We start from the raw sequence: 24,375 nt of genomic DNA, 5'->3' as shown, positions 1-24,375 counted from the left end.
AATGAAGGAATAAGATAAGAATTATACCTCATATTAGTCTTTTTATAAAAACTAATTAAAACAAGAATTTGTCTGGACCAAAACTGAGGTGGTGGTTAGGTTTGTGCTAGGGCCTGTTACTAAAATATTAACAAGATGGTTGTTTCCTTGTTATAAAAATGATTGTGTTGGCCCAAGGTTCACAGGTAGCACATCTAGGCCCAGGATTGCTTGACCATCACCAACTTTTATTCAGAGGGAAAGGTGGGAAAGCAAACTTAAGAAAGGGAAGCAGAGCCCTGTCTAGTGTAGCTCAGTGGACGGAGCGCCAGTCTGTGAACCAAAGGGTTGCCGGTTCGATTCCCAGTCAGGCCACATGCCTGGACTGTGGGCCAGGTCCCCAGCTGGGGGGACACAAGAGGCAACCTCCCTTTCCCCTCCCTTTCCCTCTCTCTTCTTCCCAGGGGGGAGAAAGGGGGAAGTGGAGTGGTGTAGAACAAGTAGGTGTTTGAGGCAATATAGGAACAAGTTGCAAACCAGATCCAGGACTTTGAACTATACTGAGACACAGAGACACAGAGAGAAAGAGGGCGAGGGTGAAGGAAGCAGACACCTGAGCACCAGTAGGAGAAGAGGTAGGAGAAGAGGTGGGTGTGCGTTAGAGCTCCAGGGAACTGTGGGGCTGTGGAGCAAGCACGAGCACCCTTGTGCTGTACACCTGGAGGCCCCGTGGGCTCTAATACACCGCCGTAGGTAAAGCCCGGGTACTGGGTTTCGGATGTGCACATGTGGGGGAAGGAAATTTGGATCGCTGTCCTCAGGGCCCTCTGGACTGGGAGAGCATAAGCTGAGAGTGACACTCCATGTAGTGCCTGGGTCACGACATTGCCCCAGCCTGAAATGTCCTCCTGACCATTCCCAGCTCCCTCCACCTCTCTGGGTCCTGTTCTTCCTCCAAGCCATGCTCCTCCAGGAAGGCCTCCCTGATCATCTAAATTCCCAATTACTTCTCTCACACCTCAACTCCTATAACATTTACTATATGCATCGCTCATCTGGGTCCATCATTACTTTGGAAGATATAACTCTATCTCATACATATGTACATAGATATATATTTATACAGACATATACGTGCACATGCATATGTATTTGTATCATCAGACTGTAAGATCAAAGAAGAAAGAGACAATGTCTGATTTGCACCCACCGTAACAGGTCACTTATCCAGTGCAAGCACTGAGAGTAATAATACACAGCAGTTTAGAGGCGAAATGCCAAGGATTTAAAGTCAGAACTCCTAGTTCTGCAGCTGACAAGAGTCCTACCATTGGACAAGTCACCAGTCACTTAACAAAGGTTTCCTAGGCTTGGCCTCCTCCTCAGGAAAGGGGTTAAAAATACTAATACCCGCCTCATGTAGTTCTCAAGAGCACAAAATTAAACATGGATGTGGGAGCACTTTGCAAAGCAATGTTCAGATTCAGGATAATTTTATTATTCTGCTCGGAGTTTTACTCTGGACTTTCCCATTTGACGACTGTGTAGCTTCGGGCAAGTCGTCAACCCCCAGAAGCCTTCACTTCCTCAGCTGTAAAATGGGAGACGTAATGCGAGTTCACAGGGCTGTCGTAAGACTTGCGTGAACCCGCATGTGCAAAGTGGCTAGCACGGCACACGACACCCAGGACTCAGAAGGGTTGGTTCCTTCCCAGCACATCATATTAAGCTTTGGTACGGTGTCCCTGCCCTGCACAAGGAAGTTCAGAAATATTTACTCTGCTGGGTCATGTGGCTGGTGCTAATGCTGTTGGTGAGGATTAATAAGAACTGTTGGTGAAGCTGAGCTATCAGCCACCTAATGTCCAGCAAGCCTGATTTTACATTTGAATCCACCCACTGAGCCCTCTGTTTCTCCCCCTCTCCGTGAGAATATGTGGGTGAGGGGGGAGGCGGCCTCCAGTCTGGCAGAGGCCCCTTTAAAAGTGTGTCTAGGCTCCTCCTCTGCCAACCAAGTTGCTAAAAATACTACTATAGCAAAGCTGAAATATTTGCACAGAAAACTGAATTTCCTACTACATCCACCCCTTCCACTCAAATGGGTAAAATCCTGACCTGAGAAGCCCCCAGATCAGCCCCACTGGAGGCACAGGCCTCTTCTGATCATGGAGTCCCTCTGCGGGCTTGAGCTTCGACGTTTTGTTCAGAGCGTGCCTACTCTAAGGAGGGGAAGCCACAAGTGTTGGCAAGAAGCTTAATGTGTGCCTTGTCTGTGTCTCTCTGCTTACGAGGACCAAGTCTCTCCAAATCCCCTTCATCTGTCCCAGGAAGGATCTTTACTGGACCCCAGAAGCTCCCCACTAATCCATCTTGAATCTTCTCTTTTGCTAACCACCTCCTCCTCTGCTGGCCTGGGCTCCTAGTCAGTGCCTCTCCCCCTCCCTGCTCCTGGCTGGATCCAGCCCATCCAGCCCACCCACCCATTCCCCCGGCTCCCTCTCTGATCTGGCCCTTCCAGAGCTCACCTGCCTTCCAGGCCTATAGTCCTTTTCCTTCAGTAGCTGTGGGGTCCGAGAGTTTTGAACAACAGGCCCAGGCCCAGCTAGTTAATAGGTAATGCTCCATAAGCTGAACTTGACACCAAGGCCCTAGGACACTGGACTGTTCTGCCATGGTCCAGAGCCTCATGGAGTGAGGCAGCCTGCTCCTCACAGCAGCCAGGCCCAGGTATTCGGTGTTGCTCTGGGTCCCATTTCCTCGCTCACCCATGTGAGAATCAGAGGCTCAGAGTTCCACCCAGGCCATCTTGCTGGCAAACCCTGGCCACCTGGTCCAGAAAAGGAACCAATGCCCTACAAGGGGGAGCATGTACCCTTGATTCATGGCGGGGGAGGGGTCCACTTCTGTACATGTCTTGTGGCAACGTGCCCACAGCACATGTCTCTGTAAATGTGTCTGAGCTTCTGCATCTATGAGTGTATGTGTCATTTAAATGAGGCCATATGTGTTGCTGCTCCTGCCTCTGGATATTTGAGTCTGCGAGTGTCTGCCTTCTCATTATGGTCTCTAATCCTCCTCTTCTGCCTGTCCTTTTCCCTCACCTCCGCGCCTGCCCATCCCCCAGGACACGGCTCTGCGGCCAGTTCTGCGTGGGCGCCTCGAGTGGGCTGTTGCTGAAATGGCTATGTTGTGGATGAAACCGACAGTTACCGTCCTGGTCTCCCATGGGCCCGCCAGTGTTGAGAGACACCTCGCCCCTCACAAAGGTGTCTTTTAGGAAGAGAAGAGGGCTGCACTGCCTGTGTGGGAGTTTGGGGGAGGCGCGTTGTAAAGCTACCCTTCAACTCTGACCAGCAGGAAGGGGGCCCAGAGGCAGCACAGGCTGCCAAGGGATGTTGCCTAGCAACTTGGGAGACTTTACTGCAAACTCACTAAATCCCGAATTCTAAATTAGGAAGAGAAAAGCACAGAGTCCAGGCCTGATATCCACTCTGCCCCCCAGTTTCCTCCTTCCTTTCCCCTCTCCTCCGTGTTCTGGAGTTGAAGCCCAACAGGAACTGGCACAACTTAAGGGCCCAGACATGCAAGGGCCTAGTTCCCGGGACTCATTTGGTGCAGGTGGGGGGTGGAGGATGTGCCAGGGACAGATTGGGGAACAGATTTTCAGTTCTAAGGTGGGTGGGTCCCAAACATGCTGGGAGAGACACCCTTACACCCCTAGCCCTGGAATCCCAGCCAGCTGCCAGCCCAGCTTGGGAGCCCAAGCTGGCAAACTCTGTCCCTATCAGGATTGGCCACTGGAATTGCCCTCCCACTCATTTTCCCTTTGGCAAGCAAAACCCATGGCACAAACGGTCAGGTAGGGAGGAAGCAGAATGCCTTGCTGTGGCTGGCCAGTGGCTGTGGGTTCACTGCAGTGCCCTTTCAGAATCGCCTGCCCCAACCAGAGCCCCAAAGTGCATTCCCCTCCTCGCTCTGATTCAGGCAATAAGCCTGAGTAGCGACCCTCCTTTCTTCCTTCCCGCTTATGGGACCTCAGTGGAGAAAGACTCTGTAGTTTTCTCGGACATGGGCCACGCCACCCACCCACATACCAGGCAGGCTACACTGCCAGCTTCAGCCCCCTGACCGGTTCCGGGAGGCTGGTGTCCACAAAAGTGGCGGCTGCTCCTCTTAGATGCTTCTGCCATATCACCCCTTCCCAACCTCTCGTGAAGCCCACATCCTTCCACTCTCGTGGACCCAAATAGCCATGACTTTGGGCATTTCCCTGTGCTGTGGTTTGTCTCCCCAGGGGCAAGAGGGAGAGTGGCCAGTGTTCCTCTTACTCCGAAGCAGTGGATCCAGAGCTTAGGGAAGCTCTGGTAAAGAAAGTGGGAGGAAAGGGTGTTTTTCCCAAGTCAATATCCATATATGAATACTTACAAAATGAGTGTTGTGCACATCAGACTTTGTCTGGAGAATGGCATAGAAGGATGGAAGGGTAGGTAATGGACGTGTCAGGCAGACATCTGGGTCAGGGTGATTGCCCATGTGGGCTCACACACGATCTGCATTTATCTGCACACACTGTACGAGGTCCGCACAGTTATACTGTTTGCAGGTTGTCTGTAGTGGCGCATGCTGAAGTGCTTGTTGAGTGAGCCTGGGAGAATCATATACGGACACGTGGGCTTGTGAGCATTTGTGTTTTATGTGCCCACTACCCGATTGTGTACCGACAACATTCTTTATTCTGAGTGGAGTGTTGATGAGAGTTTTTAATCGGGTGTCTCTGGGGCTTTTCTGTGAGGACTGAGGGTGGAGAGAAGCTAGAGGGAGCCCTATTTGGGACTCTGGCTAGGTTGTGGAAGTGGGGGGAGGTGGCGAAGGGTGTGCGGTTTTCTATGCATGAGTGGGAAGGTATTGTGCCCAGATGTGTGTTTGTGCCCGGGATGTCAGGGCCTCCATCTGCCTGGCAGTCTGCCGCCTCAGCAACAAGGGGTTGGGTTTGGGAGGATGTCTGTGTGGGAGGGGTGGATGGAAATGTGTAGGAGGAAAGGTTCGGGAGGGAGCTGGAGCCGGAGGGGCGTGGTCATCCCTCAGTTTCTCCGCCCACCATGTCCGAAGAGGCTCCTGATTGGCTTCTAGACTGCAGGGCTCAGGTTACATTTGCAAGCGGAGCAGAGCGCGGGAGAGCTGCCGGAGAGCACTGCTAAGGGTTCGGAGCAGGTCGGAGCGCACTGCTCGGCCCCCCACTCTCCACCCCGCACCACACGGACCCACCCCCGCCCTGCACCAGCTCCGCCCAGCAGAGGACCCCCAACACCAGTATGGACTGCTGCACCGTAAGTTAGAGGGCCTGGGGGACAGGCACCTTGCTCGGACTGGGGCAAGGGCTCTTCAGAGCCCCTTGGAAGGTGAGGGAGAGAGGGAAGTCGGTGCAAAGACCCAGGAGCAATAGGTGTGCCTGCTGAGACGTGGTGGTGGGTGGTGGAAGGCACCCGGCCTGACTTGGAAGCCCTGGGAAAATGCTCCCCATTTGCGGGGGCGTCGGCGCCCCTCCTCCGGGCGGTCTGGGTTGGACTGGGAACTAGGCAGGGCTTTGCAACAGGGAAGCTGCAGGTTAGAGGAAAGGAGAAACTTACCCCTAGAGAGACGCTGGAAACCATCGCCTAGTGATCATGCAGCGACTCCCTTCCAACTCCTTTCACCTGGCTTTCAGCCCCTGCCCCATTCCCCATCCCGCTGCCGAGGCCAGTCGCCATCGGTCAGCGCGACCCTGGAGCCCTGTTTGGCGCAGGGTAGGATGGTCTGTTTATATTGGTTAGCTTAGTAGTGATGATAGACAGCAAATAGTCTAGTCGGTGTGATTCTGGGGAGGGGTTGGCCCGGCCCCCAACGCCTTCTAGCCCCAGAGCGGACTGGGTGACCACAAGAGAGCCCTGCTGGCGAGGGAAGGAAGTGTCTGTAATTTGTCAGCGCCCCCGGAGACCTGGATGCGCAAGTGCCTGACATCAAACTAGGTTGCTGTTAAGAAGACTCCGGTATGAAAGCGTCTGGCTCGTTAGAGGAGTACAGTGCTCATACATACATAAAATTCATTTTTTCACAATGTTGTAATGATTGATTTGTAGCCCCTACATGTGGAGAAAGACTGCTGCGAAAACCCTGCATTCTCAGCCTTTCAGTCGGCCCGGCTGATGCTACCGGAGGGTATGACATTGCTGGCTCCCCACCCTTAAAAAAGAAAACAAGAAAGTGAGGTTTGGGAGGAAAGAATGGCTTAGATTATAGGAGAGGAGACTTCCTCATTACTGGGTACCAAGAGGCAGAAAGAACTTAGGGACCAAGACATTGTGGTTGCTTTGATGATTTTAGCTCAGATTAATATCCATAACACTTGTCAGTTTGTGAGGGCTACCATGGACCTAACTCTTTGTGCTTAATCATCACCATAGCCCTGTGAGGCAGATCCTACTTTCGCCATTTTACAGATGTGCAAACTGAGGTGCAGACAGATGAAATGATTTGTTTGAGGAGGCACAGCTTCTGAGTGTGCAGGCAGGATTTAGACATAGCCTTCTTGTCTGATTCAAATACTTTGCCTCCCCTTTCAATATTTACTATGTTTCCTCATTACGAAGGTAATAGGCTCATCATAGAAAATGTAAAAACTAAAGCTAAGCCTAAAAAAGAAACATGTCAATCATCCGCAGACCCACTCCCTGGAAAAGCTTTAATAGCGTTACCTCATTCCAGTCTTTTCCTCTGCTTGTTCTTCTCTGGGAAGCAATTTTTGGTTGTAGAAGGAGGAAGGGGCTCTTAATGGAGGTTTTGGGGTTCCCCTGAAGAAGAGCTCCTTACCCCTAGCAGTATTTTATAAAGTAGAGAAAATACATGGATGGAAGGTTCTGCTAATGAGAGGGGGAGGGTAGGCAATATCGTTGAGGTGATAAGAATTATGGGGGAGGGAAAGCGGGTGAGCAGGTGGCATGGTGAGTGGAAAGAGGTGAGAGAGCAAAGAACCCAAGAAGCGACAAGAGGCCAGGAAGGGAATATAATTTGTCTCAGGTGGTCCTTGCGGGAGTAATTAGGGTAGAATTTGGGGTCCCTACCTGTAGGCCCCTGTCTGCCATGATCATGCTCTTGAGTGCCCAGAAAGCCAGACTGAGTGATGGCTGGGCGTGTTTGGAATGAGGCTGCCCACCAAACAGCGCTGAAGAAGCAAACACACAACCGTCCCAGTTGTTCTAGCTGGGATGGGAGGGGACAGCGGGACAGTCCTAGAGCTGCTGGGAGAAGAAACCCCTCCCTCAGCTGGACCCCCCGTCACTGCCAGCTGAGGAGAGGTGGGCTGGGACTGGTTTCTTTGGTCATTGTCCTCTTCTAGGAGAAGCTTCACAGCTCCCTGGGAATATCCCAAGAAAGGCTCGGGCTCTGAGAATCAAAGACCTGAAAAGCTTTACTTTGCTGAGGAATAAGATGCCGGGGAGAGAACACCAGACCAGGGAAAGATAAAAAGTATGGCAGGCCCTCTCTGACCCCGCCGGCCTCTCGATAACTCCTTTTAACTCAGTTATAGGCACACACTGAAGAACTTTGAAACCTAGGAAATGAAGACAGCCTTCGGAAACATGGTGGGGAAGGTGTGTGTAAACGTGTGCTTAGACCTCTGGGGTTTACATTTGTGCTCCTGCGGCAGAACCTGGTGGTGACCACTGAAGCCACTCTGATACCCATCCCACTTCTGTGAACTGGATGGGGAAATGAAGAGAGCTGAATGACCTGGACCATCTCACACCCAGTGAAAGCCGTAGGAGTACTCAGGCCCCCCAAATGAGCGCGTATTCCTAGAAGCCAGAGGGTCAGACCGAAAGAGAAACGCCCTTCTGACTGCATAGTAGCCATCTGCACCCCAGCCCCCATTAACGCTGTGAAAACACCTGGGCTCAGGGGTGAGGCCCTCTGGCTGCCAGAGCCTTGTGTCTGAAGTCAGGCCTGCCCGTCAGTTCCCTTTCTTACCCCAGCTGGGGCAGGCCGTGGGAAAGACAGAAACTTGGGGCATGGGGGTGGGTCTGATTATTTTTCTGTTGAACCATATAAAATTGTGGGGTTTTTTTTAATGACTGCATTTGGCCTACAGAAAGCACTATTTCGCATCAACTCATTTTTTAAAAGCGAACCTGCCGATAATCGAACAACTATGTTGGGCCAGAAACGTGATGCGCGTTGTGTTGTTTGTTCTTCCCCACAACCCACAGAGGTAGACATTATTGTCCTGCCGTCAGAAGGGGCCCTTTGGAGCTGTAGGCGCCTCGGAGGATGGGGGAGAGGCAGCCACCTCCAGGAGTGCCTGCCCTAGTTCACTTTGCTCTTCCAGCGCCTGCCCTCTACAGCTCTAATGATGGCGCTGGGCCCGGGGCTCTCTCAGGGTTATCTGGCTGTCTTGGATCCCATGAACCTGAACCTTCCTTTTTCCTTGCTACTGCCCAGGAGGGACACACACACACACACACACACAACCATGGCACCAACCGGCTTTAGCCCATCTCCCCACTTTCTCTGCACTTCCCACTCCTGCCTTTGTCAACCCCCGAGGCTCTACTCCTACCCAACCCTCTCTGAGTCTCTCCAGTCAGCCCAGTCACCGCACAAGTACCCCCTACCCCACCCCCAGGAGAGCGCCTGCTCCAAGCCGGATGAGGACATTCTAGACATCCCCCTGGACGATCCCGGCGCCAACGCTGCCGCTGCCAAAATCCAGGCGAGTTTCAGGGGCCACATGGCTCGGAAGAAGATCAAGAGCAGAGAGAGCGGCCGGAAGGGCCCAGGCCATGGAGGGCCTGGAGGAGCTGGGGGCACCCGAGGAAGCTCGGGCAGCGGCCCCAGCGGAGACTAAGCCAGGTGAGCGGGTCCTTTCCCAGCCCTGTGACCGGCCTAGAGTGCCCGCTCCTCCTCCAAAGGAGCACGGAAGGCAGAAGAAGGTGGGCTGGGGGAGGAGAGGGGGGTTGGAAATCCGAGACGGGAAGTGGGGGGAGCACCGCGGATCCGAGAGCTCACCTCCTTCTCTCTCCACCCTCCCTGCCGTCCCTCTCCCCCCGGACTGAAGAACTGAGCATTTTCTAAGGTAATGAATGACATGACCTCGAGGTGGCGGGTTGGGTACCCTGAGTGGCATGAAGGAAAGGACCCAGTCCTCACCCTTTTCCGGGGAAAATGCACCCTGCGACTGCAAGGTTTCTGATACATCAAGACGCCCGAGGCTGCTACGAGGGGGACACCCCTGGGCCGACCCAGATGCAGTCACCCCATTTGGCTACATGAACATGACCGGGGCTATAGCACCCTGGGTCACACACATACACACCTACCGGTCACGGCTCAGTTCAGCTCAGTGGCTCGGGGTGGGGGGGTGGGGTCCAGGCTGTCTGGGGCCGCCTGGTGCTCCTGCCCTGGTGTCCACGTCTAGGAAGGGTGTGGGGAGGGGAGGGAAGTGCCGGAGGGGGCAGGTGCTCAGACCTTCTCTGTCCGCAGTTCCCGAAGAGAGATGGATGCCGTGTCCCCTTCGCAGTGACGAGACTTCCCTGCAGTGTTTGTGACCTGCTCCTTCCCACCACTCTGCCCGCTTCAGGAGCCTCCCTCTGTCCCCAGAGACCCTGCCCCAGGCAGGCTCCGTCCAGAAGTCGCTCAATCTGTGCTCTTCCATTTGGTTCTCCATTCTAGAACGGCCCTGTTCGCCCTTATTCCCCACCCCAGCCCCGACCTCGCACTCCCCAGTTGTCTTTGCTTCTCGCCCCCGTCTCCCCGCAGCAGCATGCAGCTTTGCCTCCGCAGCCTCCATGCGCTCCCCTAGGCGCACCGTAGAGGGCGCCCCACCCTCTGCGTTGTCCCAGGACACCAACTTTTAAAAAAAGTCCTTCTGTTCAGTTCGCAGCTAAAGGGGACGTCTTTCGTCTCCATGTGGTTCTCCCCGTCACCCACTCAGCTCCAGCACTTTGGGTCTGGGGCGAGACAGGAGGGGAAGAGAGTTTTTATGGTGTCGGATACCCCTGGCTCTGATGGGAAGGGAAGTCCCTCTTTCACACCCTACCCCAAGCCTGCCTGTAAATCGGTCCTCCCCTCACTCTGTGCACCCCGACAGCCACCCTCTCGCCAGCTCTCTTGCTTTTATGGGTGCCCGAGCACTGGGGTGGCTTGGTGGGAGGGATCTGTTGTGGCCCCGCCCCTGCCCTGCTGGCTCCGCCCCCAACGGGCTCCCGGGGCTGTGGCCAGAAGGTTATCTGTGTGTGTGTGTGCATGTGACGGTGCTGGGTTGGAATGTGAACAATAAACAGGAATGTCCAAGTATTCCAAGGGTGCCAGAGGGGAGGGTGCTTGAGTGCACAGGGCCACTGCTCAAAACTTGCACAAGTCTCCTTCGACCAAAGCAAAAATTGCAGGTGGGAGGAAGGAAGGGGCGAGGGACCTCGGTTAAAGCGTACTCTTTGGAGCCAACCAAACTTCCCGCCTACAGCATCACATCTGGGACTTGAGGCCCATTCCTTGAGCCGGTGGGCGACGGGGCGGGGGGGGGGGGATTGCTGTATCAGCATGAAGAAGAGGGAGACAGCATGGTACCCAGAGGCTTTAATGTAGGTATTCCCACTCAGCAAAGGGGAGGGCAATCAGACAGCCATGGGGAGCTTGGACTTAGTGGTCTTCATAGTGCTGGCAGAGAGGGGCTTCTCCAGGAGCCCACTGTTAGAATCTGCCCTCGCGGGAGTTTGTTCAGAAATCCCCGGAGCGATGGCATCCTCTCTGATGGATATAAACACGTTCTTAGTGAAGACTGGAGGCGCCCCTCCCTCTCCCAAACCAGGGACTTTCACATTCACTCTACCCTACCTGTGGAACTGGATGAAATGAAGATTCTAGGACCTACCATCCCCCAACACACACACACACACACCACAGCTTCCACTTCCAGAAGGTTAGGAAGTGACCAGAATCTGAATGTTAACCAGCTGCTGGTAATTTCTGTCCAGGTAAACGGGAAGGCCACACTTGGAGAAATACTGCTCTGGTCCCCATTTTGGGCCCCACCGTTGACAGCAGGGTGGGTGACAGGCAGCTTTTATCTCTCCTCTCCATGCTACCCCACACAGAATCACACTCAGCTGAGTGGTCAGGGCAAATCTCACTCCTGTCATCCACATCCTGTTGATATATGTGCAAAGATCTTTAAAACTGAGAGATAACATTTCTTTTAAACATAAGGAGGGTGATGGTAGCTTATGAGCCAACCCTGCCACCTATACACTTTGCTCACACACTCAGTACATGGGCTGCACCCCCACCCCGGCCGCCAAATCCCAGGGCTGAGCGGCACCCCTTACCTTCAAACACCCCAAAGGTGTCAGACTTTGAAGGCTGACATCATCCAAGCCCCTTCCTCCCTCTCTGCACTACCCCCTCACCCTTCAGCTCACCGGAGGTCACTACCCCCATATGTCTCCTTAGGCCTCTTCCTCCTCTCTTTCTGGAATCGTATTAGGCAGAACACAGCAATGGACAGGAGCAGCACGCCCAGGAGCACCCCAATCACAGCCCCAGCCACGCGGCCTTGGGAAGGGTCTAAAGATACATAGAGTCCTCAGAGCCGCAGACCCTCCTGGGCCCCTCCTCAGACAATTCCATGCAGCCTGCGCCATCCAGGCCTGCCAGCCCGGCCAGGGCCCCGCATCCCTACCAGTCACAGAGAACCTCAGTTCACAGGCTGCGCTGCCCATCTGGTTGGTGGCCACACAGCGGTAGGTGCCTGAGGAGGCCAGGGAGAGGTTGCTGAGAATGAGCTGGCCGGTCACCTCATCTGGAGGGTAGAGAGGAAGGCTCCTGCACTCATTCCACCCACGGCGAGTGCCTGCTACAATGAAAGCATGGTGCCTTTCATCGCCATAACCATCCTGTCAGGAAGGGACTGACCTTGTTTTATTGGTGGGAACACTGGCTTGGAGGAAGAAAGTAATTGTCTGGGGTGCCCCAGAGAGGAAGTGCCAAAGTGATTGCGAATCTCTGCTCTTTCCACCCCACACAGCTGCCTTTGCAGGGGAGGGGGAGGCTGCACATACATGAAGGGTTGGGAAACTGGCCGTGGAAATTGGGGTAAGGGGCTCCCAGGCTGATGTCAGATTCCTGGTTGGAGGGAAAGGCCTTCATTGCTAGAAACTGTATCCTCTGGGATAGCTATAAGCTGACCAAGTGCTTTTCTAAGCTGCTTATCTTCCCTTTGGAAGGCAGAGCACAGGCCAGGAGGTGACCTGGGGGCTCTCTGGATTGATAAAGGCCTGGCTGGGGCTGGGAAGAGAGACGGAGACTGGGGCCAGCAAAGCCAAGGCTCTCAGCCAGGTATATGGTTCCTCCAGAGAAATAGCTAAGTGATCCAAGACAGCCCATGCTACTCTGCCTCAGTTCCCCTTCTAGGAAGTTTGGAAATGATTCATGACCCTTAAGCAATCTAAAAGAAACCCCTCCAAAACAGACAAATGGGAATCACAGAATGCCCCTCCCTTCCACTCTCACCCAGGACAATGGGAGTGCATTTAACTTGAGAGATGCTTCCAGGGTTGTGCAGTCACGGACCATGCAGGGAGACAGGCAGGAGGGACCAACACAGAAACCAAGGAAGACACAGGGAGAAGGTCTAGCATTTGTCTCCTACCCACAGGCACAGGTGTGTCAAGTTCAGAAACCTGATTGGCCCAGGTCCTGAGACCCCCTTCCCTGATGTCCTGGCTCTCACCTTGCACCATGCTGCCAGGAGAAGGTGCAGGAGAAGATCCGAGGTGGACCCAGTTGTACACTGGCCTGGGGGCTCCTTCAGAAGAGCTGCACCTCAGTACAGCAGACCCCCCCACGGAGATCTGACCCGTCTGACTGCAGGAGGGGCTGCTGGGGGGTACTGCAAAAAACCACAGAACCTTAGGATCTTGTAACCCCTCCCCCATTAAGTGCTAGATTTCCTGAGTCAATACCCCCACCAAACAATGGTCCACTTTCGTCCACATTCCACTGCATCTCCAGGACATGGTGTGCACCACTGGAGATTCTGACCGTTAGAACAAGATTCTCATATTGAGCCCAATCTGTGTTCATGTAATATCCACCCACTGGCCCAAATTCCTGCCCTCTGGGTCCACAGAAGAAGTGAAAACTCCATCCCCCACAGGGCAGCCCGTCGGATTTCTGAGGACAGCTGCCATTCACCAGCTCCTAAGTCTTTTCTTTCCCTCCAAACATCTCCAGCCTCTTTAGTAGTTTCTTCTTCTGTCTGCTCCTCCCCAGGCAGGCTCTAGTTTGGGCTGAGATGGAAGCTCTGAACACAAAATTCGTGCTTAGTGTGGCAGGGGCCCTTGTCCCTTGAACAATCATCCTCCTTCTCTGCCACTGGCTTGGGGAGGGATGGAATCTGAGATAGAGGTTTTCCCAAAGATGGAGCTGTGGCGGGCTCGTGACTCAGGCCCTATCTGTGGGACCTTTGTTTCTAGGGACCTTGGGAGAGGTGCTCTGTGGAGGGCAGAGCAGGTATATGACCAGCTGGCTGGGTTAGAAGGCTTCAGGGAGGAGGTACTTTCCCTTGAGGCCCCCCCAGTGCCGCTGTGTGCTTGGGCTGGAATCCAGGGTACATGGGCCCCCAGCCTGCCTTACCCAGCACAGTGAGGTTGATCAGCCCCATCCCGTTGGTGTAGAAATCTGGAGGGTTATTAACTTGGCAGAGGTAGGTTCCAGTATCCGAGGGGTGCACATCAGTCAGTTTCAGGGTGGCCACTCCTCCTGTGGGGGGGTTCTGAAGCAGGCTGGCCCGCTTTGCCTTAGAACCGGTTGGATACAGATGTCCATTGGTGAAGTATAGGATCTAGGGAGAAGCAGAAGACTCGCCTACGTGCCTCTCCTGCCTGGCACCAGCTCTATAGTCCTTTCTCAAAAGGCCCCTCCCTGACACCAGTCTGAGAAGCTGATACTCTGCAGCTAGAACCATGAAGTTCTATCTCCCCCAATGCCAGACCTTCCCAAGTGCTAAATGAACTGCATATCCGTTGCTTTCAGCTGTGTATGGCTCTCAGTTTGGGGGGAAACACAGATATTTCTGGAAGGAGCAGCATTCTATTGTATTTTCAATCACCACAGCTGAGCGTCACTCAGTAGTGTTCATTTGCTGAAGCTGGGACGGCCCCAACAGGGGGGCTGCATGCGGGAGCCCTGCCCCATGTGTGAGCTGGGGTTACACAGTCGCGGTCCTCGGAAGGTCTAGAAAGAGTCCACTTTGTTTGTTTAAATTCTCATCTGAGGACATGCTCACTGATTTTTAGAGAGAGGGGAAGGGGAGAGAGAGTTAGGGAGGGGGAGAGGGAGGGAGAGAGGGAGGGACGGAGAGAGAGAGAAACACTGATGGACTGGCTCCTGTACACACCCTGACCCAGGTCGGAACCTGGGACCTTGGTATGTGCCCTGACCGGAATCCAACGGGCGACCTTCCGGGGCTGGGGACCATGCTCTAACCGACTGAACCACACCAGCCAGGGCGAGTCCCCTTATTTTTCCACCCAAGCATGCTGACTTCCCTGCCCTCATTCCTGCCTCTCTGAGTCTACCGGCCACAGGCCAGAGGCCCCCCCGTTCTCGCTCACGGGAAGGGACGCAGAGATGGGCTTCCCAGGCTGTACAAAGCTCCACTCCAGGGCGAAGCTGTCTGTCACCGACGTGCTGTAGCTGCAGGTCAGCTCCGCGGTCTTGCCCGCAGGCGCGCTCAAGGGCTCTGCGGGCACATGCACCTCCACCGCCGGGCCCGGGGCTGGGGGCGCACAGGAAGGGGTGCTCGGGCAGCCCGGCAGGGGCCGAGAGGAGAGGGGGCGGGGGCGGGCTCCAAAGTCCCGACGGTGTGGAGCCCGGCCCACCAGTCTTCCAAAGACGACGCGTCTTAACTTAGCAAAGAGGCTAAGAGCTCCCCCACACCCCTCCCTTCTCCAAAACCTGAAGTTCCGGGAGGGAGGAGCACACCTGTGGACCCAGTTTCGTGGGTAAAAGGAAGAGACTGGTCAGGTATGAGGGTGCGTTTGTCAGGGAGAAGAAAAGAAGGGTTCTGCGCTGGGCCAGCCCTTCTGGAGAGGCCCAGCGCGCCCGCAGGCTTAAGCGCTGGGTCCTGGCGCTACCAGCCTAGGGCGTTCCCTCCCCCGCCTGGCGCAGCCCCCACCGCGGCCCCGGCCCCGGCCCCGGCCCCCTCCTCACCAGTCAGGCAGACCAAGCCCAGCAGCGCCCCGCACAGCACAGGGCCCAGGAGCCGGGCCATGGCCGGGTCCTCACGTCTTGGGTCTGGTGTCCGGGTCCAGGAAGGGGCGGCGGCGCCCACAGGGCAGCCTCCTGGGGCTGGGCAGGGGTTGAAACTGGCTATCGAAGAGCAAACAAGGGGAGAGGCCCGTGCCCTCCAGTAAGACAACGCCTCTCCCTTCTCCGGGCCCAGTTCTGGAACCATTTTAGCCCTAATCCTGCCCGAGATTTCTGAAGCTGTATGGCCCTGGGGAAAGGACGGGGCTGGAACTGGGCACTTGAAGGGAAGGGGTCGGAACTCCAGCCAGAGAGCCCTGGAGGCAGAGGTCCGCGGTCTGACAACCTGTGAACTGGCAAATGACATCACCACGTTGGGTCCTAACACTGAAGACCCTTTCTGACCCCTTCAGAGATTCTGGTTCCTTCCAAGCCCCTCCCGTTCTCCCTGAGATCCCGTCTCTAGCACTTTTATCACAGCCGGCTGTGGTAAGAGTCTCCATGGAAACTACAGCCGCCTCCCCACTCCCGTAGTCACTGCTTTCTCCGGGTTGAAAGGCCGAGACTTGAAGGAGGTGCGTTTGTCTGGAAGAGGGGAACCCGGGTCAGGATCCTCTTCTCCGCCCCTGAAGGGGAAGCAGAGATCAAGCCCGCACACGAGCTCTGAACGCCCAGGCTGCGGCAGAAAGCGCACCGATTTCATTCCCTGGCTACTCGGAGCTGCTCGGTTTTCCAGCCTCCAGCTCTTTGAGCCTCTCCCAGGTCACCTGCCAGCAATGACCCCTTTTAAAGGCTCTAGAAGAGCTACCCTGAGCCAGTGAGGCGGGGGTGGGAGGGACGCTGTGTGGAGAAGCCGTCCTGGGGACACGGCCTGGTTCCTCTCTGCGTCAGCCTCAACTTCTCCCGGGAATTACACCGTTGAAAAGATGACTCTCACTTTCCATACAAACACAATGTATCTTTATTGAAATTTGTAAAATACAAACAAAAACACACATTTCAAAACACGCATTTCAAGTTAGTTTAACAAATATCTTCCCTACCCGCTGCACCAGCAAGCCGTAACCAAGTCAGCAGGACAGGCCACTTGCATGCGGGGGAGCTGGATTGGGAGGACAGTGTTAGACGGTGAGGTCCAGATCCAGGGGGCGAAGGACTCACTGACTGTCGGTGCCTCCTGCGCCTTGGGGGCGGGAGGCCAACCTCAGCAGCGTTCCTCTGCAGTGCCAGGCAGGCCCCAGAGGGGAGGTTCGGCTCTTCCTAGTCCTAGTCCCTCTTCTCCTTCTACCTCCCGGAAGTCTGAGTCTTAACCACGACCCACTTTTTCCAGAGTAAAGAAAGGTGGGGGCAGAGGACCGACCATCTAGAAGGCAGCCACCCTCTGAGACTCAGGCCTCCGCGCCAGGGCGAGCCCTACAGTGATTCCTCTAGGAAGGGAGAGACTCAAGGGCCCTGGCAGCACATGGCCGGGCCATCACACCAGAGACCCAGCCTGGTTCTGGGCGGGCACCATCACAGGGACAGCACCCTTGCGGCTCAGAGCAGAGGTAGGGACCCTACTGGGGCTGGGCGTGGGGGTCACTGCAGCCGGCCTGCGAGGGCCTTGGGGTGGTCTGAGGGCTGGTGATGAGGTGACAGAGGAAAGGGTCCCATTTTTGGAGATGGTGTCTGAGCCCTTAGGCCAGGGCAGGGTCCGAGGAGCGACGGCATCCTCCCTAGTCATCAAAGAAGCATCGAGATGAGAAACGGGCGGTGAGGGTTTCTGCATGCCCTGTCCCCAGCTCCCCTCCCCCACTTCTGTGTCCTCTCCCTTCAAGTCCACCCACAGGGATGACATCCACCCTTCCATTAGATGCGAGCCATTTGCACTCCCAGCTCTCTAAGGGGAGCTGAGAGACTCCCCCTGTGCAGGGGCTGGACACTTACTTGATGTCATTGGCTGGCTCCTCCAGGGCCTTCCCCTGGCGTTGGCACAAGAGGACCAGTGCAACCAGCAGCCCCAGTCCAACCAGGGCACCCACCACGGCTCCAGCAATCACTGTGGCCCCGGGCCCTGTGCAAACCTCACGTCAGAGGGGCATCCGGCTGTTCCCCACCGTCTGCAGTCCAGACACCCCTCTGCCCTGGCACACATGTTCCCTTTTCTGTTAAGAAGAGGTGACTGTCAAGCAGAAAATGGTCAGTGATCACACATTTGTACAGCCCTTTGCCTGGGACAAGCTCCTTGCCCTCTTACAATGACAGACTTCAGTGGACAGGCCTCCACCCCATGCTTGCGACCCCAACCTGACCCCTGACCAGTCTTCTCCTTAACCCCACTTACCCCTCACTGACCTGTGATGATTTCCAGGGTCACATTGCACCGGGCACTGCCCACACTGTTGTAGGCCCTGCAGGTATAGACTCCAGACATAGGTGCAGAAAGGTTTTTGAGTCTTAAAGACCCATGGACGGCATCTGTGGATACAATTTAGCCATCAGGCCAGGGATCCTACTTCCCATTGGAAAAAAGAAAACCCCCCCCTTCCTCTACGATATCCTTTTCGACTCTCTGGGAAACTCTGCTGTCTATTCCCTGGGGGAGGGACAGGCGTGGCTGTGGGCACACTGGGCTCTGCTCTCTGCTGCAGAGTCCCCGGCTTGATGTCCTTCTCCGTCTCCAAGGCTCAGTGTCGTGGAGACTGACTCTGAAAGGAGGCTAGAGAAGAAAGATGCCCAGAAAACCCAAAACATGGGTTTCACTTTTGTTTCTCAATGGCAGAGTGCTGTCAGAGAAAGAATATTAAGCTAGGTATAAGGAGGCCTGGGCTCAAAAATAGGCCGTGTGACTTTAAGCAAGTTAGTTACTATCCCTGGGTCCCAATTTCTTCATTTCTAAAATGGGGTGATATGGCGAAAGAATTGTATGAAATAAGAATCACAACAGTTCGAGTTTATTGGCTGCTTATGGCACATCAAAGACTAAGTTCTTTACATACACTAACTTATAAAAGTTTCAAAACAAACCTACGAGGGAAGCACTATGTAAAAAAGTGTAAAAATGCCCTAGTTGGTAGAGCTCAGTGGATTGACCACAGGCCTGCGAATAAACGGAGCGCAGTTCAATTCCCAGTCGGGGCACATGCCTGGGTTGCAGGCCAGTTCCCAGCAGGGGATGTATGAGAGGCAACCATACATTGAAATTTCTCTCCCTCTCTCCTTCCCGTCCCCTCTGGAGATAAATAAATAAAATCTTTTAAAAATGTAAAAATTACTATAAAATTGACAAATAAAAAGTAGAAGGCACAAAATGAAAATCCTACCACATAGATTCAACAATTGCTAACATTTTGCTTTACTTATTTCCTTTCTTGTTTTTTTCCTGGGATATTTATAAATAAATACTTCAGCATAAAACTCCCCAAATTAAGGGCACTGCCCCCTATAGCCACCTTTGCCATACCTGATAATTAATACTTTTCTAAAAGCATCCAATACTCCATACTAAAAATGTTCCATCAGTTGTATCTCATTAAAATTGAAAAAGTTCCAAGTGCCCCAACATGACTTTCATAGCTGGTGTGCTTTCAGATCAGAGCTATTGATACACCGTTTCAAAAATGAGCAAGTGGAGGTAGCAAGTCACACAGCTAGTGAGGGGCACAGCTGGAGTGTGAGTGTCCATGGGTGTTGAGCTCTGGAGCCTCTTCAGGACCAGGGTGCAGGGCATGTGAAGGCACCCAACGCAGGCTTGCACCTGGTGGGCCCCCTTTCTCCCTCCCCCCACAACCCCTCCTGCTCCCCAGTGCTTTGCGTGCTTTGCAGCACTGCCTTCCCTTTTCAGCCCAGGCCCTCTGGCCCCTCACCTCATTCCCCTACCCCAGCCACAGTCTCACTTGTCCCCACAAGTCCCTCACCTAAAGCTGGCGCATAGAACACCTGGGAAGATGGGGGTGGCCGCACCCACTGGTACAGGGCAACAGGCTTACTCCTTGGGGACTGGCAGCTCAGGGTCACGTTGGTGCCCACACGGGGCACACCCAGGAGACGGCAGGATGGGGGAGCTGGAGGAACTGGAGGAGGGGAGATGAGACAGGTTAAAAACTCACACCCAAGAGACAACAGACACCCCCCTACACCAACCTCTACACAAACAAACTTCTGTCATTCCATTGTCCCTCCTCCAACCTTTACACTCAGCCCTTTGGAGAGGGCCCCACCTGGGCTCCCCAGGGCTGGGGAGCCATTGAGGAGTGAGTGCTCACCACTCACCCCGCACGTCCAGCTCTAGAGTCTTGCTGCTGTGGCTTCTGTTGTTGCCCTGTTGGTCCTGCACAGTCACAGAGCAGAAGTAGGACCCAGAGTCTTTCTCCTGGAGGCCCTGTAGCCGCAGGGACACGTTCCGGGAGGGCATGGAGTAGACCAGGGACACTCCAGCTTCGCTCGATGTGGCCCCACTGATGTGTGACAACACCTGGTGTGGGCGTGACACCTCCCGTTATTTGGTGCCTGCAGTGTGCCACAGGCTCTGCCGGACCCCTCCCCCCTGACTGGCAGACCTCAGGCGCCCCTCCCCCGCACCCATCTCCTCCAACCTGCAGGAGCTCCCCGTCCACCCTGTCTCCCTAGCTGCCCTCTCACCACCCCCCACCCCCCTACCCCGCATCCTCTCCACCTTAACAGTTCTGGATCCACTGTCTCTCTGTCTCCCACGTAGGGTGTTTGGAAAGGTGATCACATGGGTAAGAGATGATGTACATAGGAGTGATGTATGAAAGGAACTTAGATTGCAGGGGTGTATCCAAGATCTAAAGAGATCTTTCATCTATATCATGAAGACACCCAGTGCTCACACCAAACATACGAAAGCTTGGGCCTTATGAACTCTGGATCCACCCCTGCAACCTGAGGGTTTTTTGTACACACCCTTTATTTATTCATCAAATGACCTACAAAGACACTTTCTAGGGCTTTGGAAGCAGCCACACAAGAAAGGGGCCCTGAAAATTGTGTCTGTGGCTCTGGGCACACCCGCCTCTGACTGGCAGTGTGATGTCAGGAAAGGGGCCAGATGGGGGCTTGTGGGAGACTGCCCCTTGCCTCTCAGGGTGGGTACAAGAGGCAGAGGCCTTGCCGGAGAATGTGAGAACAGGCTGATACTTTAAAACGTTGTGTGACACCTGCCCTAACTCTCTCCCCATCTCCACCCATAGGCCTCTTTCCCCACCGCCCTAGCAAGGCAAATGCTTCCTCCCTTTTCTCTTTTGTGTGCTAGGTTTCTAGGAAAAGTTGAGGGAAAGAGAATTTGGGTGGGGGGACACCTCCAACATCCAAACAAAACTAAACCAATGAGGAGGACCTTGCTTCTCCCAGAGTATTTCTTGTCCCCCTGGTTTCCCTGCCCCGTCACCTCCCCACTCCCCCACTTGGCCATCTGTTCCCTCCGCCCCTGCCCCCGCTGGTTGAAGCTGAGCTGCTTTCCCCCCTCACCTGTTTCTTATCCTTCCCTTTCTGTTCCAAGAACCACATCAAGGTGAGCACCTCCCATGGCTTGGCCTTGGCCGAAGCCCTCTCCCCTTCAAAGGTGTACCACGCCGGGAGCACCGTGTCCTCTCCCTCCACTGCTTCCAGACTGGAGAGGCCCTCAGGCACGTGCAGCTCAACCTGGATGCAGGCAACCGGTGCTGGGGAGGAGAGCGAGGGGCGTGAGGGTCAGGAAGTCCCACCAATGTGAAGGACAGGAAGGATGGCCTCAGGGTCCCACTCTTGAAGGCTCGAACACCACCGGGAGACCGAACCTAGTGCCTGCTTTCCGTGTCATTGGCACTTCTTTATTCTCTGACACCCCAGCCTTTGGGGCTGAAGTGGGGAGGTGACACATCTATGGGCCACTTATTGGTATCCTGAAGCGCAGATTTCAGAGGGGGCAGATTTTCAGTGAGGAGGGACAACACCCAAGAGGAAGAACAGGGTTAATGCTTTAGATCTCCATTCTGGGTAGCCCACTTGCTCCTCCAGTTTCCCTCGGGGGGACGGGAGCAGGAGTGCGGGGAGCCACAAGGCTGATCGGGATGAAGCATTCTCAACCAGAGGGGTGGAGGGGTTGGGAGGCCACTGGTTACCCAAGGCTTCTGCTCAACTACCTGGAGCGGAGACTGGGAGACTGGGGCACAGTGATGGCCACACTCCCTACACCCCCACCCCTTGGTCCTGACAGGTGCTCTCCCTAGGAAAGAGGACAGTTGGGACCCAGAAGGTTCCCATGGGCCCTCTGGGGGTCCAGGTGATTTGGGCAGCTCCTCTGAGGTCACAGGGATCACGAACAAAGGTCCCCAGCAATTGAGCGTGAGGTTGTGGCTGCGTTGTGACCAGCGTCCAGGTGGAGTAGGGTGCTGGTTTTGGGGGGCGGGCTATGGAATCAATGTTGCGCCTTGGTGTGGCTCTACACACTGGCACTCTACGTTGCCACCTCTGCATGGTGGCCAATGCAGGGACAGAGGCCAGTCCGGACCCTCCGCCCTCTGGGGAGTCCCATTGAAGGCCTGGGGCCAGGATGCGCCACCCCCACGGCTTCCCGCCCAGCGTCTTTACAGAGCCCTACACCTATTCCTTAGCCTGCGAAGCAGCACCGCCCCCTCTTTCCCGTTTCCTGGCGTGTCTCTGAGGGCCAGGCAGGAAACTTGTGCCCAGAGATAAGGTTGAAGACAATGATGGGGCGGGGGGGGGGGCGGGGGAGGGGGGTACCTAGGCCGGAGGCTCTAGAGGCAGAAACAACCACTGCCTCAAGGAACCTAGCGCCTCAGGACACCCCCACCCCCACCTTCCGCAGTGATGGAAGGTCAGGCAGTGCCTACGGAAAACCCAGGGTACCTACCTCAGCAGCCGCCCCCAGACCCCCAGTGTAATTTCATTTTGCAAGTGAAGAGGTGGTTCAGACGGTTAGTAATGGACACCCTTCTGGACGAATGCTCCCCGTCCACCCCCACCCACCCCATCAGAAACCAGGAGCTGAAGAGGCCTGAGGCCTTTGCCTTGTTCCCGGGTGTCCGCTGGAGTGGAAGTCCCCCCTCTTGCTCCCTTGTTGATCCCAAGGTCCACAGTGCCATCGGAAGAAGAGGGGGTGGTTGGGTTTGGGCGAAGGAGATGCAAGCAGCCCAGGAAAGGGACCCTCTGGCCCACCCTCTGGAGCGAGGACCAAAAGAGAGTGGAAATGGGCCTGCTCCCCAGGGCTACTATTTTTAGTCTCCCTCCTTCTCTGAGAAACTCCCCCCTCAGGCTTCTCACGCCCCAGGGGCAGCAGAGCTGGGCCACGGAGGAGCTCAGCGCAAGGGCCTCGCAGAGGTCCAAGTGGGCAGAGCCAGTGCCAGCCCCGGTCCCCAGGGCCACTTAACCCTCGCATGGCTGGGGGAGCTCAGCAATCCCCCTGCCACCAGGTAAGACTTTGAGCCCTGGCTGTCACTATGAAAACTGAAGCTCAGAGTTTAATAAGGGCTGTGGGGGAGGGCTGCAGGAGAGGGACCGGAGATACCCAGGCAGCCAACTTGCATTTTTCGCCCTTGCTTCGGAGACCCCCAGCAGGAAGGGGGATCGGGAGTTGGAGGCAGGATGCAGAAGGGAAGGAGGTGCTGAGGTTGAGGCTGGGGGTGCCGAGAAGTTGGGGTACTCTGGCACAGGCCCACCAAGCCTAAAGGGGCAGGAAGCTGTCCAGGCTTTGGTGACTGGTGAGCTGCCCTTGAGCCCTACTTTGTCTGGGGCCCCAAATACTTCCTGCCCCAAGATCCTTGTGGTAGGGACCAGGCGATGGGACACCAGTGAGAGTTAGATGGCTTGCACCCTAGTCCCTATTGGTGCTGAATTTCGGTCTACATCGTTCCTGGCCTTACTCGTCCTGCCGACCTCCAACTGAGAGACATGAATTCAAGCTGTTCTCACATAACCCACCCTTCACTGTCCCCCTCCCCAACCCAGGGATCCCTGAAGAGGAATGGCCAGCAAGTCTGGGAGGGAGCTGTGGTACAGGCTCAGTCCCTGCTGGGTCATTTCCTCCCCCGTCTGGCCACCTCGAGCTCCTGGACACTCCTGGAAGCTTTCAACACGCCTCAAGCACTTGTTCCCAGGAGGTGGCCTCCATCGCTCTTTGAGGCCATGCTCTCTACTTCCTAGGTCCCTTTAGCCAAGGAGGGTAGTGGACCTGGGGGGGGGTAGTCACAGTTCTGCTCCCCTAGGCATTCAAAGCCCTCCCCCATTTCCTGTATCCCAAATGACCTCTTGGTCATGCTTTTGGGGCACCTCCCTTCATTCCCAGGACAGGAAGCAGGAGGAGCGGGCCGGAGTGCGGATCCAGGCTGAGGCACTGAAGCGAATGAAGTGCCGGTGTCAACCCGGGGACCAGGGAATTCCAGGGGTGGGGGGCTCCTGTGTGTCAGCCTGTGTGGGGGGTGGGGGCAGGAGAGAGCTGGAGCTAAGTCCTTAAGCTCTTTAGCCAGCGTCTCATCTAGAAGCTCAGCTCATCCGGCTCTGCTGGGTGGTGGTAGAGTGAGGGTGAGGAATGGTTCCGAGCTCACCCCAGAGGCCTACCCTGGCGATGCCCTTACCCTCTCCCCACTGCACACCCCAGAGGGAAGCAGGAGCTGTCCCTAAACAGTGGGGAGAGTCAGCACCAGCAGGGATGCCCTAGGTGGGGAGAGGAGGGTGTGTGTCCCCGTGTGGAGGGAGGATAAGAGTCAGAAGTGGCATCCTGTCCCACCCACTTTCTCATCAGACCCCAAACCAGCTCCCTCAGGGTCTGGGTTACCCCATCTCCCACCTTAAGTCCCCTCCTGGTTCTGGGTTTAACTCACCGAAGGTACTCAGCCCCAGGAACAAAACCTGCAGCAGATTGGTCGCAGGGCGCCTGGGTAGGGATACCATGACTTTCCCTGGCCCGGATGGTCAGGGGCGCTGGGTCTGGTGCACCCTGACCGACAGGTATGGAGGCCGTGCGACAGCGGGAGCTGGAGCAGACTCCGGAGCTGGGCCACTGACCCTGAGGGCAGCCAGAATGTTTGCGTATGTATGTGCTTGTGAGAGCTGGTGGCGGGGTGGGGACCGACAGGGACAGGGGGCGGGGCATTCGAAGGGGCGGAGAGGTCGTTGTCC

The 24,375-nt window shown here is 55.4% G+C and overlaps 3 protein-coding genes across 5 annotated transcripts; 1 reads left to right on the top strand and 2 right to left on the bottom strand.

Moving 5' to 3' along the window:
• Window positions 1-5,151: 5,151 nt before the first annotated feature.
• NRGN (neurogranin) lies at window positions 5,152-10,308 on the top strand. Its single transcript, XM_037038269.1, has 4 exons — window positions 5,152-5,306; window positions 8,639-8,865; window positions 9,071-9,088; window positions 9,496-10,308. The coding sequence occupies exons 1-2, from the start codon at window positions 5,292-5,294 to the stop codon at window positions 8,858-8,860; spliced, it is 237 nt and encodes a 78-aa protein (XP_036894164.1). The 5' UTR covers window positions 5,152-5,291; the 3' UTR covers window positions 8,861-8,865; window positions 9,071-9,088; window positions 9,496-10,308.
• A 264-nt stretch (window positions 10,309-10,572) lies between these two features.
• Window positions 10,573-15,846, bottom strand: VSIG2 (V-set and immunoglobulin domain containing 2). Of its 3 annotated transcripts, XM_037038204.1 has the most exons (7): window positions 15,223-15,825; window positions 14,625-14,788; window positions 13,645-13,852; window positions 12,740-12,898; window positions 11,690-11,809; window positions 11,430-11,574; window positions 10,573-10,758 (listed from the first exon to the last, which is right to left on the bottom strand). In XM_037038204.1, exons 1-7 carry the CDS (start codon window positions 15,623-15,625, stop codon window positions 10,626-10,628), a joined length of 1,332 nt encoding a protein of 443 aa, XP_036894099.1. In that variant the 5' UTR covers window positions 15,626-15,825; the 3' UTR covers window positions 10,573-10,625. The 3 variants fall into 3 exon arrangements, with proteins under 3 accessions (XP_036894099.1, XP_036894100.1, XP_036894101.1); XM_037038205.1 differs by lacking the exon at window positions 12,740-12,898 and having other exon boundaries at window positions 15,223-15,846; XM_037038206.1 differs by lacking the exon at window positions 11,430-11,574 and having other exon boundaries at window positions 10,584-10,758; window positions 15,223-15,834.
• A 352-nt stretch (window positions 15,847-16,198) lies between these two features.
• On the bottom strand, window positions 16,199-24,315 carry ESAM (endothelial cell adhesion molecule). The gene is made up of 7 exons (XM_037038207.1): window positions 24,078-24,315; window positions 20,728-20,921; window positions 19,510-19,711; window positions 19,155-19,310; window positions 17,593-17,715; window positions 17,185-17,311; window positions 16,199-16,973 (listed from the first exon to the last, which is right to left on the bottom strand). Exons 1-7 carry the CDS (start codon window positions 24,145-24,147, stop codon window positions 16,733-16,735), a joined length of 1,113 nt encoding a protein of 370 aa, XP_036894102.1. The 5' UTR covers window positions 24,148-24,315; the 3' UTR covers window positions 16,199-16,732.
• Window positions 24,316-24,375: the final 60 nt, after the last annotated feature.

Source organism: Sturnira hondurensis, unplaced genomic scaffold (assembly GCF_014824575.4).
Source record: "Sturnira hondurensis isolate 20B ecotype Veracruz unplaced genomic scaffold, ASM1482457v3 Scaffold0024152, whole genome shotgun sequence".
Taxonomy (NCBI): Eukaryota; Metazoa; Chordata; class Mammalia; order Chiroptera; family Phyllostomidae; genus Sturnira; species Sturnira hondurensis.
The sequence above is the reverse complement of the archived record's forward strand: the minus strand, read 5'-3'. Positions and strand labels throughout refer to the sequence as shown.